The following is a 17,339-nucleotide window of genomic DNA, read 5'->3' as shown; positions in this document are numbered from 1 at the left end:
TTAAGCCTCAGAGCTCCGGTCCTGAACGATACAGACTGTGCACAGTTGGCACCATACAACCAAATGGAGTTCCCTGGGGTCTGACTGAGACCAAATGACACCTGGTTTCTGCTGCTTCTGATAGGTCCTGTGGGCAGACCAAACCTGCCGCCAGCTGCTCACTCTGGGAGCGGGAGAGACAGAGAAAGGGATGGAAAGAAAGAAAGAGAAGAGAGATAGAGAAAATAAACGGGAAAAAAAAAAGAAAGAAAAAAAGAGGGAGAGAATAGACAGGAAGAGAGCAAGATAAAGAGGAGACATAGAAGGGAATTGAAAGAGAGAGAGAAGAGGAGCCAAAAGAGAGATAGAGAAATCAATCGGGAAAAGAGAAGGAAAGTAAGTCTAACTACCTGGCACATTCGCTATGTTCTACCTGACAACAAAGAAGAGTAAGGTGAATTAAAGGTAATCGCCAACGGAAGAAAGGGTAATGGGATTCCGGTGTTTTCATTTTGGCGACAAGGTCAGCCTGATTTGTATTCACACACTGGAGAAAGTGAACAGTGCAGAGGATCGAAAAAATGACTTGTCACCTTTGTCAGTAGGTGGAGCAAGTTTTGACTGCTGCTATGCTCAAGCACAAAACCCAGGGATGAAACCAGTACAGCTATCTGTCTGGCAGCCATGTCTTTCTAGTTACCAGGCACGGGTCTGAACAGTCCTCTCATCAGAGGTCACAGGGAGGTCATGTTAAGGAGCAGAGTAGGAGAGAGAGATGAGGACTCAGAAAGCCGTAAAGCAAGGGATCCGTGCACTGCCTTTGATTCCACTGTTAATGATGCCTGCCCAGGTCAGAGAGCTTACAGCTGCAGTTCACACTAAACCCTCCAACACCTCTATCTAAGGCACTGGCTGAGGACACTGTGAAATAAACCAGGAGCCCTAGGCGCAATGAGGTTAGCATTAGCTGGTTGTCATTTTCGAATTCCAGGTGGTTAACTAGCCGCTAAAGAGATCATGGAGAATGTGATTTTCTTCAGCAATTAGCTCCAGCTGGGTATTGTTTATAGGTCTAGTAGAGGGAGAATGACACATCTGTCTGGAATAAATAATCTGGAGGATGTCTAGGGGATCTCTGACTCTGGGATGTCCCTGGGTTGGCCTTTATGACTAAGCCTGTAGATTACCCACTCTGGTGCCCCCACAATGCACCAAGGCATCACCCTTTCTCTGCGCTGCTCCAAAGATTTCCCCTTTTGAAGTGCTGAAATCCCTGACAGTACACAAAGGGCAAAGACGATACCGACCTCACCCTCACCTCTCCTAACAATCTCCTAGGAGATCGAACGTTACCACAAGTGATAACGTTGATGACGTTACACTACAAATATAGGAAGAGAAAGATGCCTTGTACTATCGACATACAAGTCAAGGAAATTCTGCTTTTATAGACCTATATGACCTCTAATTCTCAGCTGGCTGAACACAAAGGCTTCTACTTCCTCAGAGCCCATGTCATATACATGCAAAACTTGGAAATGACATCAAATCCAAAAACCATGAATACTAAAAGCTGGTGTTTTGCATCTGACAGGGGTGTGTGTTGGCAGGAGGCGAAGGGGAGGCAGAAGCCCCCCTCTCATGCCAATGTACATTCCAAGACCCCGGAGGGGCCGGATTCCTTGGCTGTGAGCGATTAGGAGTGGACCAACAGAGGAAATTGTGCCGCTCCTCACCACTTTAAAGCCCAAATCCCCAGACAAAATTGAGAGAGTCTTTGGGCCTGGCTTGGGAAAACAGCTAAGTCAATAGGCAGTAATGAGATCTTATTTACCCAGCTGGTGGGGCGATGTGAAGAAGGCCCGGGGAGCCCTAAGTCACCCAGCTGGACCCCGGGGCCTGCTTCCAACAGCACATTCTAACCCATCAACTCACACACTAGTTCCGGAAAAAAATCTGCAGGGCAATTACGTAAACAAGCATGCTGTATTATTAATTTGGAGAGGGGGAAAAAAAAGAGTGAAAGAAAGACAACAACGGATATGATGGTGGCTGAGATGCAGGTAGAGATACAGAGAAAAGATACCACAGCATCACACAGCTAGGGAAGGTAAAAATATGTGTTTTTTTATTTATTTATAAAGTTTAGCAAAGGACGTACTATTTCTCCCATGGAGGCAGCCATCATGTGAGTGACAGGCTCCATGTGAGGCGCTGAGAGTGCGCGGGCTCTGAGCAGGGACTTGGTGCACTCATAAGTGACGAAGAACGCAGCGGCTGAAACCAAGCAGAACCACAGCAGGGTAAGGACCATTAGTCAACCTGCATACAGCAATTAATAATTCTGACCACTGACAGGGGAGAGGGAGAACAACTGAAAGAGAAGGAGAGAGTGACTCAGTGAAGGTGAGTGGTTGAGGAAGAGAGAAAGATAGAGAGACAGAAAGAGAGAGAGGAAGAGAGAGAGAGAGAGAGTGGGAAAGAGAGAGAGAGAGAGAGAGAGAGAGAGAGAGAGAGAGAGAGAGAGAGAGAGGAACTGCGGTATTATTGTATTAGTATTAGGTATTATTACATCTGTATTGGTCAATATTAAATATTATATATTTTGTAGCAAGCCTCATTGAATACTACTTCCTTATATCCCACAAATGCCACCAACAAACGGAAAACATCATCATTATCAGTTTCACCAATTGCAACTTAAGTTTAAAAAGTTGCATTGAAACATAAATAGGCAGGTTGCACGTGCAGAATTTGTTGTGACCCAAAATACAATCCTCTTTCTACAGTTGAAAAAATAACTCCATTAATTCCTCAAAAGATTTAAGATGTACAGTACAGATATCTAATACATACAATAAACAAGATTTTGCACGTAGAAACTATCATACCATGGAGTATGTCCATGAGGCACAAGACAGGTCGTCTAGCTAGCCTAGCTATTAGGCATTGTGCTACCAAAGAGTAAAGATGAGACTCGCCATTGGGGAAGGAGCCGACGGCAGCAGACGGGACCCCTGCATAGATGCCCCGGAAACCCCCTGCCTTGTAGAAGCCCTGCTGGCTCTGAAGTCTGGTCTTAATGGTGTCCAGTGGGAAAAGTGTCAGGTCAACACACATACCCGCACAGCCGCCTGCCTGGAGGACACACAGACACATTAGCCTTTTTATCATTTCTTTCTATCTCTCTCTCTCTGTGTCTCTCTCACAGACACACACACACACACACACACACACACACACACACACACACACACACACACACACACACACACGCACGTAAGTTAAAAGGTAAAACAGGTAGAAGGATTTAACAACTGTCACCAGTGCACTGACTTCAGTCTCAACACTTCGATAGCTAGCTATGGCTAGCATACTGTGAAAAGTCAAGGAAAATGCTGACAATAAATTGCATATGGAAAACCGGCACATTACCACTAATGCTGCAATGAATTCTTGTCTCTCCATGTTCAAGTGTTATTTTGTCAACTGTGACAGATCCGTTCTGATCGTGAATCTACACTACGATTCATGTTTGACACTTCACTGCAGCCAAAACATGCCTTTCAAGGACGCTGCCATATTGGTGAACTACACTTCCGCGTGACGCACCAAAACACAGATCACGTGTGTCTTACGACACGAGGGTTCGTTTACCGATTTGCTAAACATGTAATCAAGTAAAACAGAAATTCGCTGTGGTCACGCGTAAACATTTTACAGTCATACTGTAAATTAAAGCATGAACATAAAGTTATTAGAAACATAATCTCCAAATGCTTACAAAAACAAATACAAATTCAAACGCGGAGGACAATTGAAATTGAACCGAAAAACAAACCTATAACTACCAAACATTTAAGAGAATGTATATGGCCTCTGCAAAGGGGAAAGAAAGAAAGAGAGAGAGAGAGAGAGAGCTGTCTGAGAGAGGAGGAGAGAGCAGGCTGAGCAAGTGCGAGCAGGTTTGCGGGAGGAGGAGAGGAGGTTGAGAGAGAGAGAGAGAAAGAGAGAGAGAGAGAGAGAGAGAGAGAGAGAGAGAGAGAGAGAGAGAGAGAGAGAGAGGAGGGGGGGGGGAGAGCAGGTTGAGAATGTTGCTGCTGTCCTCAGGCCTATCACACATCAGAGCAGGAGAGACAGAAGCCCATTCCTGACACAGCTGGGGCTCTTGCCCAATGGGATCCCTCCGAACAGAGCATCAGCAAGATGGATTGTGGGCATGGAACTTCAAACCGTGCACGGTCGGCCTAGACATCATTGGGTCCGGGCTGAATAAAGGGTTGTAGCCCTTCTCCTACCCCCCACCCCCCTAATAGGAGGGACTGCCTCGGTGACAGCAGCCCATTAATAACCCTGCCACCGGTCCAGTGGATACTCTCACCTGGCCTTGCACAGCACATAGCCTAAGAGCTCAGGGCCACGAGACTGCAATGCCCTAAGGCACTCAGGAGAAAGACAGAGAGAGTCTTGAAACAGACAGAGAGACACAGAGAGCAAATTGTCTTGGATTTGGATCAACAAAAAGTTTATTTAATGCAGACTATCACATAGATAGCCACCCTCTTGAGTCATATACCATCGCTTCTTATCAATTCATTTTATTTGGCTATTAAAGGTTTTTAAAGAACTAGACCTAACTAGTGTTGCTCCTCAAATTCAATGTTGTCTGTTGACCTGTCTTAAAAATTATTTCTGATATATTTAGTCAATAGTCAGGTCCACCACGTCTATGTCAGAACTTTGGAGAAAGACACTTTGTTGTTGTTTTGACAGTGTATGATCCCCCTTAAATAAGCTACACAGACAGACCATTGCTAGAATGTAATAGTCTACTACAGCATTTGTTGACACAAGACAGGATCCCAAAAGGATCCCAGATAAGTGTACAGTGTCAGTTTACAAGTGCACACACTGTTGATGTATACAATATTATCCAACCTCAATGACTGAGGTCTCAAATGTTGAAACACCAGAACTAAAAAGTTTAGCGATTGGCTGAGCGGTGAAAAGAAAGTGCTGTAACCCCAAACTTTTGAAGGAACTATTGTTGAGGCGAAGTGAATCTGTCTGCGGAGCAGTGTCGGGCTGAGAAGTGTGGTGCGTTTACCCCCGAAGAAGGTCAATCAGAAGCACCCCAAGTCTGGGCAGATTTGCAGGGAGCACCATTGATCTTGACCTGCTCTGAGTATGATCTCATAGATAAAAGGGAGGAGACGAGGAGGAAGAGTATTCACTGTCAGCTGCGAGTCAGCAAAGGGCAATTCTACCCTGCAGGCTGTCTTTGAAAAACTGAAGGGCAAAGCACTGAGGATTAAGCCAATGAGGGCTGGAAAAAAGACAGGCAGTGATGCGGTGTATTGTAATAACGTAATGCTCTAGTCAGTGGGCCTCAACTCAATCCTCTGTGGAGGCCTTCATATTGAACGACAGTGTGTGTCCGATTGCAAGATAACATCCTCAAAGACACAGGTGAAGTGAAGAGGAAAGGTTTTGGGTTTCGCCAAAGTTTTCAAGTGCTCCAGTAGTTGCTTTAAAAAAACAGCAACTATGACTTTTTGTTTATTCACATGCCAGATTGTTTCCCAAGTTTAAAATGAATTGTTTTTACTTCACATTGAAACGGCTGTTGTGGACACAGTCAATATGCATCAGGGCTTTTTCACCCTTTTTTTTCATTTCTTCGCAGGCAATTAGAGAGAGCACCATCTGTAATAGCCATTAATTGTGAGCTGAGAGGAACACACATCTCTGAACGTGATGACACACACTCTTTGTATTCATAAGACGAGGGGGTCGAGTAGTGCTGTAACTTCAGGCAAGACATAATTCATGTTCATTAGCTGGCCTAACATTTGCATCATCGAGACAGGAGAACAGCAGGGGAGACAAGGAATGGAACTTAGGGCCGTTCATATCACACTTTGCTTGTTTGTGTACAGCCTCCTGAATATGTAAGTCAGTGGCGTACATCGGAAGGGGGTGGGGTGGGGTGGATGCGGGCGAGAGACAGACAGATGAGATGGAGAGAGGTAAAGCCTTTGTAACTTGGGCGATCAAGAAACTGTCAGCCCTCTGACAGACTCTAGTGTGTTCTGGAGTGTTCTGTAGGCTATGGCTATGGTACAGTAACACACAAGTCTAAAGTCACACCTCTTTGTCCATCATTTTTCATTCTCATCCCTTCTCCCCCACGCTTGCACCTGTGCTCTCTGCTTTTTGCCCCGGGGGAGCCCTCAGCCCATGTCATCATCCCTTTTCCCCTGTCCCTGCCTGACCATGAAATATGAGCTGCCTGTAGCATATTGATCCCATGCCTGGACCCCGCCTAAATATAGATATATCACAGACAGAGCAAAACACTCCTGATAGCCCCTCTGCATCTGTGCCTGCTGGCCCGACGGCTCAGATCGATTTCCATGATGAATCTCACGGCTCCGGACGCTGATGGATTTTCTGCTCCGTTTCTTCTGGGTGTTGTTGCTGTTGTTATTGTCTTGGTGAGATCAGGTTGTCTGAGGAAAAAGGTGTCACTGGTCAGGTTCTGATGGCCATCGATTGGCTGACAGGTTTGTAATCACCGTGGTGTTAAGCTAGCGAGATGGGAGTGGCCTGACTGGGATTTATTTGACTGCTATTTTACCATGCAGATTAACTTAAATACAGTATAATGTTCAGTATGCTGCACAACATAGCATGGTAATACTGTAAATCTACATTACCTGGAATGATATTGCTTACCCTGTGGTGTACATTTGACACCAGCAACAGCTAGTGAAATGCCTTCAATATAGAATTTCCAGAGCAAAATGGCTTCCAGAAAACAGAGGAGGACACATTTACAATCAAAGTCTCCTTAGTGGGAATGACTCACAAATTGTTTATCACAAAGGGGGCACAGTATCTATTCATCACAACTACTGAGGGTGACTTATCTCTTCAACAGTATTTAACTGATCGCCGTTTCTGCTGCCATTGGCTCCTATTTCGAGGTGGCAGTTGCATTTGTCATGGCCGACTCCTGACACAGAGATGGTGAGAGTACGTTCACAACACTGCCTCCAAACAAACCCTCCTGTGAACGTATCATAAAACCTTGCTCCTGAATTCTGTCCCAACTAATACATTGTTCAACCAAGCTGTGCCTACTGTGGCATTATGAATCATCCTCAAACCAAAGGACAAGGGGATTTGTATAATGAAAGTTACAGCCACAAACTTTTTATTTCAACAGAGAGAACTTAGGCAACTCCAGTAGGTAGAGTGGCCATATGGAGCGTGATTTCACAACGAGATCTCTTTCATTACAGAGCGGCAGTAATGAATTGGAAGTGTGTAGACATGTTAACATGGAAATGACTTCATTAACTGTGATAGCCTGTAATGAAGATAGATTTCCACCACGTGTGTGCCATGAATTTAACAGCACTTAACCAACCAAATCTCCCCATGGCAGCTGTTTAAGGCATTGTAGGAGCTGTACTGTAAAAGAGATCATGCTAACTTGAGATCCATTCTGGGTCCAGTGGAGTGTAACTGCCTCAGAGACCTTACTACCACCACCACCATCCCCACCACCACCACCACCACCACCAGCAGCACCACCACCACCATCCCCACCACCACCACCACCACCACCACCAGCAGCACCACCACCACCAGCACCAGCACCACTACCACCATCCCCACCACCACCACCACCACCACCACCACCACCACCATCCCCACCATCCCCACCACCATCACCAGCACCACCCCCACCCCCACCATCCCCACCACCACCATCCCCACCACCCCCACCATCCCCACCAGCACCACCACCACCACCATCCCCACCAGCATCACCATCCCCAGCACCACCACCATCCCCACCACCATTTCACCAGCACCACCAGCACCATCCCCACCACCACCACCATCCCCACCACCAGCACCACCATCCCCACCACCATACCCACCAGCACCATCATCCTCCTCCTCACCAGGACAACACAAATACTAGCCCTGTCAGTGTGTCTACCCTGTAGAGAGATATTCCTACCAAGCCTGACTGCCCTCCAGACCGCAGTCAGCTCAAACACCCCCTCCTGAAAAATAAGCTTTGAGCAAAACCTTCACTTCATCACACACGGGCATGCAGACACACACGGAGACACAGTATTTGGACAGATTGGTAAAGAAAAAACTGCTCAAGTTGTCTTGTGTCCCTGAGGAACATTTCCTGTTCTCTGCGCAGCATCAGGTGTATTCCTTCACCCCTGTAGGCAGTGTGCTTTCTCAACGCAAAGCAACAGAGGGAGATCAGGGAGATGATACTGAGTGTAGCAGTGAGCTGGGTGGGACTCTCCCTGTCCCGGTACAAGCCCAGTCCAGTCCCAGCAGAGTTCCCTGGGGGCTGCTCGTCCATCATCACAGCTCAGCTCTGGGGCATCAGTGGACAGAAATCAGTCAGTATAGTGGCCATCTTGACAATCCAGGTTTGATGCCTGAGAGGATAACCAGTCAATGGTCTTAGCATGGAGGGGCCAAAGTCCTGGTGGCAGGGGAATTCTGGTGGCACAGGAGCAGAAGGAAAGATGGATTTCAAGGGGCATCTCCAGAGAGATCAGTACAGTGAAAGCAGGCTCTAGCTGTAATGGACAGTCTTTGAGGGGCTCTCATGGCAAACCAGAACAGTACAGATCGATGTAACGCATGCTACCAATGTGTGTCTATGCATGTGAGAGAGTGTGTGTGTGTGTGTGTGTTGGGGGGGGGGGGGGTAGTGTGTTTGCCAATAGGGACATCACTGTCACCTACTGTATGGTTCAATGAAGATTGAAAACCTGCACTTTTGTGAAATATGCACAAACATGCTTGCGATACAATCCTATTTGTGCTTCATCTCAGCTTGAATGGAAATATAGATCTGCTCCCTGTCACTCGCTCTCAGATATCGGCACTGCATTCATATCAGAGGTATTGTCATTCAAATATTGCACAAACATTAGTCAAATAATTACATGCTTTGTTTGGAGAAGGCTGTAAAATACAATTCTTAAACAATCTGAAACTGAGAAATGAGTCTTCTTTGAATCGGACTGACAGCATGCAAGTATCCCTAGTTAAAACTGCACATAAAGAGACCTATTATTCATGTTTGTGAAAGCTAAGTCTGTTGATCCATGCATGTGACTTCAGAAACATAAAAAGTGGGTTGTTATTAGTACAGCTACTTCCTGATAATTATTCAATACCGTTACTTCAGTGATTGAGATGGCTTCGTAATTTACATACATTTCCATTTATGTTACAGCAAGAACTCTGCATTGAGGGAAATATTGACTTTTAGATGTAGGGACAATCTGGGCTTGAAAGCTTCAGCTTCACCACGGTCTCACAGTGCCACTCAGTGGTGCTTCAAGAAGTCACATGGAGATGTTTGTGTGTATGTGTGTGTATGTGATGTGTGTGTCTGATGTCTGTGTGTGTGGGTGTATGTGTGTGTATGCGACGTGCATGTGTGTGTGTGATGACAAAGGAATCATCAAAGACCCTATGGCTAAACAACCTTTGAAGTTTAGCCAATCCCTAGATCTGAAGAGAAGAAATCCACCTCATTGATCCTCCCTCCTCCACTCATTAAAATACTGGATATTTTTTAAGATGTCAACCTCCGTTTAATATGCAAACTTTGCTGACAAAGGATTTGACCAAGTTTAACAGTTATAAATGTGCTGAGATCGTTACTCTTGAATGGGACTTACTTAAAACAAAGTCCTATGAAGCCTACAGTTTTCTATATCTTTAGTGGTTTCTAGCTGTCATCTGTCTATCTACTTATCTATAATCTATCTATTTATGCTGAATCTGTTAGATGGACTGGCCAATTCCAAAATAATAATTAACTTTGCTCCTAACTTTTACACAATAATTAGGTGAAACCTGTAGTAAGTGTGAAATATTCCTTATACATTAATGAATTAACTGTGTTTTTGTTTAAATGAATGCATGTTAATTCACAAATCTGTAATAATGACTTTGAGTCATGCAGCTGAGGAAATCAATGGGACTGCAGTAGAGCTTTCCAACAGCAGATGGCGCTCAGGTTATGCTGATCCACTGTTTAGAGCCCCTGACACAGGGATGAAATCAACTCATCAGCTATTGGGAATAAACAGCATACAAGGTTTTGACTAATCACATAAAACTATGATAGAATTGTGCTTTCACCTCCAGAGCTGGTGTAATTCTTAGAATGAGTCCCAAGGTCAAGTAATCAGTTTACGTAAACTTAGCAGTCATTTCAAGAGGAGGAAGAAACGTGATTCATGGTCCAATTTCCCTGGGTTGTTGTGACTCTCCCCTGATCTCCCTCCACCCACGAGTCACCCAATCATAAATCCAAATGTTGGTGATGGATGTCCTGTCAGGAGAAAGGAGAGGAGTTTGTTTCTGGGCCCTGTGTTGGGGTAGAAGGCAGTCTAGCACTGACCTAAAACAGCACAGGGGTCAGCAAAGGAGTAGGAAATGAAAGCTGTGGATTTACAGGCTCCAGACAGACTCAAAAGCTAGCCTTGGAAGACAGGAAAGTCACAGTCATGAGTTTGAATAAAGGAAGCACCGGAATAAACGCAAGTACGAGATGAATGATGGCAGTTGAACTTGGAGAGGGAGGGAGAGGGAGGTAGTGAGTGAGTGAGAGAACAGAAAGAGGAAAGGATCCAGAACGGAGGAGAGATGTTCTACTGTACTAGAAGTCAATATGAAAGCCAAGTCTCAGGAGATCAGGGAAGGAGCAGGTTGAGACAGAGGAGAGATGAAGAGTGATTTTTCATCCTGAGACTATGGATAATGGAAGCAGATAATAAGTCGTCTCTGGTTTCATCAGAGCTGGGGGATGTTTAATTAGATCAAAGGCTGATAAATGAGCCTTGACTTTGAAATGAGGTTCTGGTGGGCTGGAGATCTTTATCTTCAAGGCCTGTCGCCTCAGGTTAGTCTCAACCCAGGAAATCCTTGTTTAACGGGGCATTTCCAAACTGTGTACATAGAGGATGGACAATTTATACACAAACATGAAGTCGGAACCAAGACATGAAGTTTCAACTGTGACACTACAATAATTGTCAATGGCAACGTTTCTCCACTAAAGCGATGAGATCAGGGAAGTCTGTGTAAAGGTGATGATCTCTAGATGGCTCTTCTTGCGCTGACCCTAGCACATAACTTCTCATCCTCTCCTCTTCTCTGTCAGAGATCTAATCCCCTGAGACTACGTAATGTAGTGGGCTGGAAGGAATGGTATTTACCTGGAGACAGAGAGAGAGAAAGAAAGAGAGAGAGAGAAATCAATTGCATTAGGGGTAGTGAGGTCTGAAAACATTTGTTTTCTATGATCTATGTTTTCTGTTCTTTCTCCCCTCGGCATCCTGTGAGGGCAGGCTTGTGACATCCCTCATTTGCATGATCCTGGTATTTGAATATGAAATGGGTGAATACTTTCTCATGCTCTGTTGACATATGGTTCACCTCCTCTCCTCAAACCCATGGGCCTGGCGTGTTATGCACGCTTCAGTGGAGCCCAGCTTCACACCAGCCCAGTGGGGTACAAGGTTAGTAATCTGATTAAACAGCCTCTATAGACAGGGTTTACAATAGCACCCTCTCCCCATCAACTTCTCATTGCAGTCTCATTAAATGACACTGACTCACTACCGGGCTCTTGTGTAGTGTGCAAAACCATGCACCATGTGCTGTCTGTCTGGAGGTTGAATTTGAAAAGAATACATCCAAATCTAAAAACTACAACTGCATATATCCAAAATGTGTGAAACTGGACAATTTGTCAGCAGATGGCAGCATTTGGATTGTGTTTCGGCAAAGTTAGAGAGTAGCTGCTACATCCAGAAGAAGACTACTTACTGTAACACACTTGCAGTCGTACACTTAGAAGCCAGACGCACAACTGGTCGTTCGGACATAGACTCATGAATAGTTAGGGCAAAGTTTGTGTTGTTGCTCTGATTGCAGTCTCAAGGTCTTGTATAGGGCTATGAGTGTGTGTGTGTTTGTGTGTGATAGAGGCAGAGAGAGGGAGAGATAGAACAAGATTGCCTCCAATCACCTGAAAGGTCGGTCGTGCTGCAAAACTCTCCCAAGGGATCTAATTTACGAAGGTTTTCCTGAATTTCAAATGCTCTACTGGGAATCAACTCTCCTTCAATAGTCAATTTTCAATCAGCTTTCCCTGAAGCTCATCATCCTCTTAAACCAACAATATGCAACTCAATTAGACCCACATGTAAATAGAACTGTTCAAGAGATAATGACTGCTTCTGTTTTTGTCCCGCTGGGATGCAGTGGTCTGTTGGTCTCACTGGGCCTTTAATGAGCTGCTCTAATGGGGTCCCCACGCTACAGGACGGAAGATCAATAATGGACATGCCCACGACCCCCGTGCCAGGAAACTGGTTTGCTCTCACCATCCATTATTCATCAAGTGGCCATACCAAAAGCAAGAACATCAAAAATGCGGGTACAGAAGCCACATGTAGCTTTACTCTATCAGAAATGAGAAGCTTTCTAACTATTTGTAAATCCATCCATCTATCCAATCATCTATCCATATATCTGTCCAGGAGACACACTGAGTGTTCTATAAAAGCATATGTCAAAGAAGAGGGGCTGTAAATACACGTGCATGCTCATGCCCTATAGGAGGACAAACTAAACAACCTAGTAGAGAAAGAAGGGCAAAAACAAATTGATGGGGGGGGAAAGAAAAATTGCTGGGAAATCCTGAAGGAAAAAAACTACAAACTTACAACGGAAAGAAAGAAAAGAAAGAAAGAAAGAAAGAAAGAAATGAAGAAAGGAAACAAAGGGAGGGAGAGGTCCAGAATTTATTGCATTGGTAATTAGATAAAAACTCCACTCTCCAGACTCAGCTCCCTTGCTCTGCCTCAGATGAGAACTAGGCTGGGTAGAAGTCAGTTTATGAGCATGCTTAAACGGATCGATGTGTGTCAGCAGTTGTGTTGTTTACGATCGGGTGACATAAAACACAGTACTACTGTTGGATTTATACTTTTTACAGACCATTTAGTTCAGATGGCACTCCCGAAGACTCACTATGTGGATGACATCAGAGACAAACATCAGCTGACAGCTTTATCGTCTAGTTAGAATCTCCATGGAGACAAGTCTTGACCTAATCAACCCTTCTATACATCCCTCAATGTCATCCCTCTTGAAATCTTTCAACAGTTCACACACACCTTCCACAGGCCTGAGTTACAGCAGATGTGCTGTGGTCATTTCCAGTGAAGGCCAGGACCCGCAGCAGCAGAGCAGAGCTCAGTGCGCTCCAGAGCAAGACAGAGGCCTGCCTGGAACAATGTATGCCACTTGACAGAGAGACACAGCGCTGCCCCAACCCACAGAGCCATGGCTCATTCAAGCCTCACGCTTTACTGACTGCTCACTGAGTTGAATCATTTTGTTTCCGGAGTTATATAAAGGCATGATGGAAAAACAATGTGTGCAGGTGTGTATATGTTAGTGTGTCTGTGTGTGAGTGTGTGTGTGTTTCGTGATTCTTGTAGGGATGATTTTCAGAGCCCCATAATCGTGAGCTTTTGAACATATTCCATCATAAAATATTCACGCACAGCTGTGCCACTGTGGTTTAACGATGTCTCACCAACTCAAGCTCTTGTTTTGCTGAGGAAGAACTCAATTAATCCTGTTCTGGAATGTTAAGATGTTCCCACATTCTGTAACCCAATGACATATACAAAACAATAACGAAAGTAAGAAACATTCAACATTCGGTTGTGTCCTGGGTTTATGATCTTAAAATAATCTTAAAATAATCTTGCAGGTCAAGAAGACGAATAAAGTGCGAAACATTTCAATGCAAGTCTCAACTTTCCAAAGTATCTTCAGCACTCTATCGATCACCACGACAGTCGATTGATGTTTCACTTCACAGTTGTTGCTGATACATATCCATTTACAACATGCTGTTTTTCAAACACAAACCAGTTTTTTTACAGTACTGGATGTGTAAAAACTTTCAAAAATATATGATCTGCTGTCATAAGTTTGTTATTATTTGATTGTATAGTATGAGTCTAGCATACAGTGGTTTACTTTATGTACATGATGTATACATTACAATACAGACTGCAGGTTGGCTTATGGCACTATAACAGCAACCATACAGTCCAGCTGCTGTTCATTTTACACAAAGAGACCATGGATATACAGAAATGTTCTAAAGTCTACCCAGTTGAAGGGCTTTTGTTGAGGGCTGTTTTGAATTATTTTTCACTTCCTGGCTCGCCCTGCTGTCAAAGGCCTCCGCCACCAGCCCCTGGCCTCCTGAGTGAAACCCAACCCAGCTCCAACACACACAACCGGGGCATGGTAACAACCAAGTTCTCCCCAGGCACAGACCCTCTCCATGCCTAGCCTGTTGTCACTCTCTCTGGGGGAGAACCCCCTCCCTTCCCCCCTCAACCCATCGTGGAGCTCAGCCAGAGGCCCATTTGAACACTTCTTTAGAAAAGGAACCGACTATCCACTGCTTTAGAAGCATTAACAAGAACAAGAGACATTAGCATAGATTTGAGTGCCAGCGTGCGCTGCCTTGTACCAGGATGGAGGCTCTGTAACTGATCTGAGACAGGGCTTAAGTCTGAGTGGGAGGAAGAGATCATTGAGGCTGTATAATGAAGTTAAGAACAGGGTGGGAGTTTTACTTAGTTTCAGAGGAATGGGATTTACAGTGAATACCAGAAGTTCATTAAACACTACAGTTGTAAGTGCTTTATGTGATGCAGCCCGTCAATTCATTGTCTCCTAATGGATTTGTCAACAGCAGAACAGCTAGGATAAAGTCACATGCTTATTTGATTAGGAAGTTCTAGGAAGATTGTAGAAGTACATGGTTTACAGAGATAACAACAACAGCAAATCAGCTGCCCAGACAGTGAGCACATGATGCACATCTTCTCACCATGGTAACCATGATCATCAAATGGCTTCTCAGTTGAGGACACAATGGCAGGCTCTGTGCTGCGGCACAGTCTTTGCATGGTTGGAATACCACAGTTCAGTCAGATGAGCAGCTTGAATAGAATCTGGGGTCAAATCTGTATTTCTTTCTGTCTGTCTGCCTGCCTGGTTGTCTACCTTCTTGCCTGCCTGCCTGTTTGCCTTGCTGCTTTCCAGTCTATCATTAAAGCCATATTTTCATGATTTTTTGATATCCGTGTCATGCTGAGATCATCATCAAAGTCCATAACACACTAACATCCAGCACCCTTGGTCATTCCTCAACCTTGTGGACTTAATGAAGTGCAGACCAGATGTGACGGGTTCTGCCACACAGGAACAAAGCTCTTTGTTGTTACTAGCTGAGTCCACTCTCCCTTCGTATGAAAGAGGGGAACCACCTGTGTCTCTGAGAGAAGGCCTCACGTGCTTTCCCTCAACTGATTTTTACACAGAAATTCACCATGTGTCTGACTGAAATCATACAAGATCGGGTTACCCACGGCATAACAGAACAAATGTGTTCCATTAGCAATTCCCTGTACCAGTCACACAGCCTATTTCAGCTGGAGCAGCCAAGGGCTGAGCCCCTCATGGCCAGTACCAAGACTCAGAGGGGTCTCTTGGCTGCCTAGTGCAGAGGGAGGCCAGCCCAGTGGATTATGAAAACAACGTGATTTTAGTCATGTTGTCTTTGAGATTGATCGTATCAGAGCTGAGGATTTCCAACAGGCGTATCACTTAAAAACACCCTGTCAGAGGCCTCAAGGTTCGACTCGTAGGAAATGATCATTAGAGCCATAAAAAGATATATAGAGCCCACTTAGCCTGGTGTGTTTTGGACTGTGTCCACTCTGTGCTGGTTTCCCTGTGTGGTCCAGAGGGAGAGAGAGGGATTAGGCGTGTGTGTGTGTCTGTGTGTGTGTGTCTGTGTGTGTGTGTTACATGCTTGGGTTTACATTAATAGAATAGACAAGGGGAGAAGGAAAGAATGTCGTGGAGTGCGACAGTTGATAAATGGGCTCAGAATTCAGTTGAAACTGTAATTGAAACGGCTTCAGCTCATTTTTATGAGCAAGAATACCCTCCCATCAGAAGTCAATAACCAGATGTCAAACAGGGAGAACCTGTGACCCACCATTGTCAAATTGACACAAATGTTACCCAACTTGTAGTAAATGTTGAGCTCATGGTTTGTGGTGAGAATGCACCAAGGCTGATGTGGGTAAACCCTGTTTGTTTACCCCGTTGAGTGTTATGTGTCATGACACTCAACAAGGCCAAGCAAACAAAGGAGCACATGGACAGAGTGAGACAATAGCTCTCTCTGAAGCCAGTGCATGACAGGTATTTCAAGGTTGAGAGAAATACACAGAGTTGGTGGTGGGAAGGGTGGTCTTGGGGGGGGTCATGAACAATTGCAATCTATCACTTTTTACAACATGTCGAAACTTTATCTGTCACAAAAAGCTGGTTTGTTTGAGTACAGCACAACAAGTCAGACCATGCCACGATACAATCTGCAGTGCTTTTTCCATACTGTGCATACAATTCCATACTGTGCAAACTTCTCTCTACACATTGAAACCATTACCGGTACGTCTTACTTGGCGATTCAATGCAATAAACTCAAAGCATCTTCAATGATCAGACGTGTGCGTGTTGCCTGTCATTCCTCCCTGTGTGCCGTGCCCTTCCTCTGTATTCAGTTTTCTCCAGCGGTCCTGCTGTCAGAGTTGGAAAAGTGCCTGTGCGGGCTGGGAGGGACGGCCGCATGTCTTGCATGTGGTCTGGGAAAAGCGTCCTTGTAGCCTGGCTTCCAGCCCAACTTAGCCCCGCCCACAAAAACATTTGGTCGGTAAGTTGGGTCTGGAGGGTCTCGTATTGGGAACAACTACATAAAACCAGAATCTGGGCGGACCAATGAAATTGCCAGGGCGGGCTTTATACGATGATGGACAGATGATCAACAACGTCACGAAAGAGCCCTTGGGTTGAATACGTTTTCAACGAACAACATATTACGTTGCTCTGATTGGTTGTATGTCTAGCCAATTGAGCGTAGAGGCATTTGTTTTACGAGTTCGGTTAAAACATGCCCCTTAGTCACAGCCCAACGGAGAGTTTTCATACTCATATTCTGACTAGAATTATGAGTATGACAACGTCAGGCTAGCGTCCTTGAGGAATCACATCTGGAATCTGAGGAGAATCTAAAGCGGTGGCCTTGCTGAGGCCCATGCAGAGCACCCTGAGATTGGGAAGAGCCCTGACACAAACTATCGGCGAACGTCTCTCCGCTCTTTTCTGGAGCTACATAT

General features: G+C 45.0%; 1 protein-coding gene across 1 annotated transcript in view; it reads right to left on the bottom strand.

The window, feature by feature from the left end:
• The window catches only part of slc25a26 (solute carrier family 25 member 26), a 43,476-nt gene extending 39,899 nt beyond the window's left edge, over positions 1-3,577 (bottom strand). Inside the window, exons 1-3 of the mRNA XM_084704108.1 lie at positions 3,415-3,577; positions 2,961-3,117; positions 2,141-2,256 (exon numbers count right to left, since the gene is read on the bottom strand). Of these exons, the coding sequence (XP_084560234.1) occupies positions 2,141-2,256; positions 2,961-3,117; positions 3,415-3,447 (306 nt within the window). The 5' untranslated portion in view covers positions 3,448-3,577. The remainder of the gene's footprint in view (positions 1-2,140; positions 2,257-2,960; positions 3,118-3,414) is intronic.
• Between the last annotated feature and the right edge of the window lie 13,762 nt (positions 3,578-17,339).

This window comes from Hypomesus nipponensis, chromosome 9, assembly GCF_054491055.1.
Source record: "Hypomesus nipponensis isolate SF chromosome 9, ASM5449105v1, whole genome shotgun sequence".
NCBI classification, from domain to species: Eukaryota; Metazoa; Chordata; class Actinopteri; order Osmeriformes; family Osmeridae; genus Hypomesus; species Hypomesus nipponensis.
This window is presented reverse-complemented; position numbering and strand designations above follow the sequence as displayed.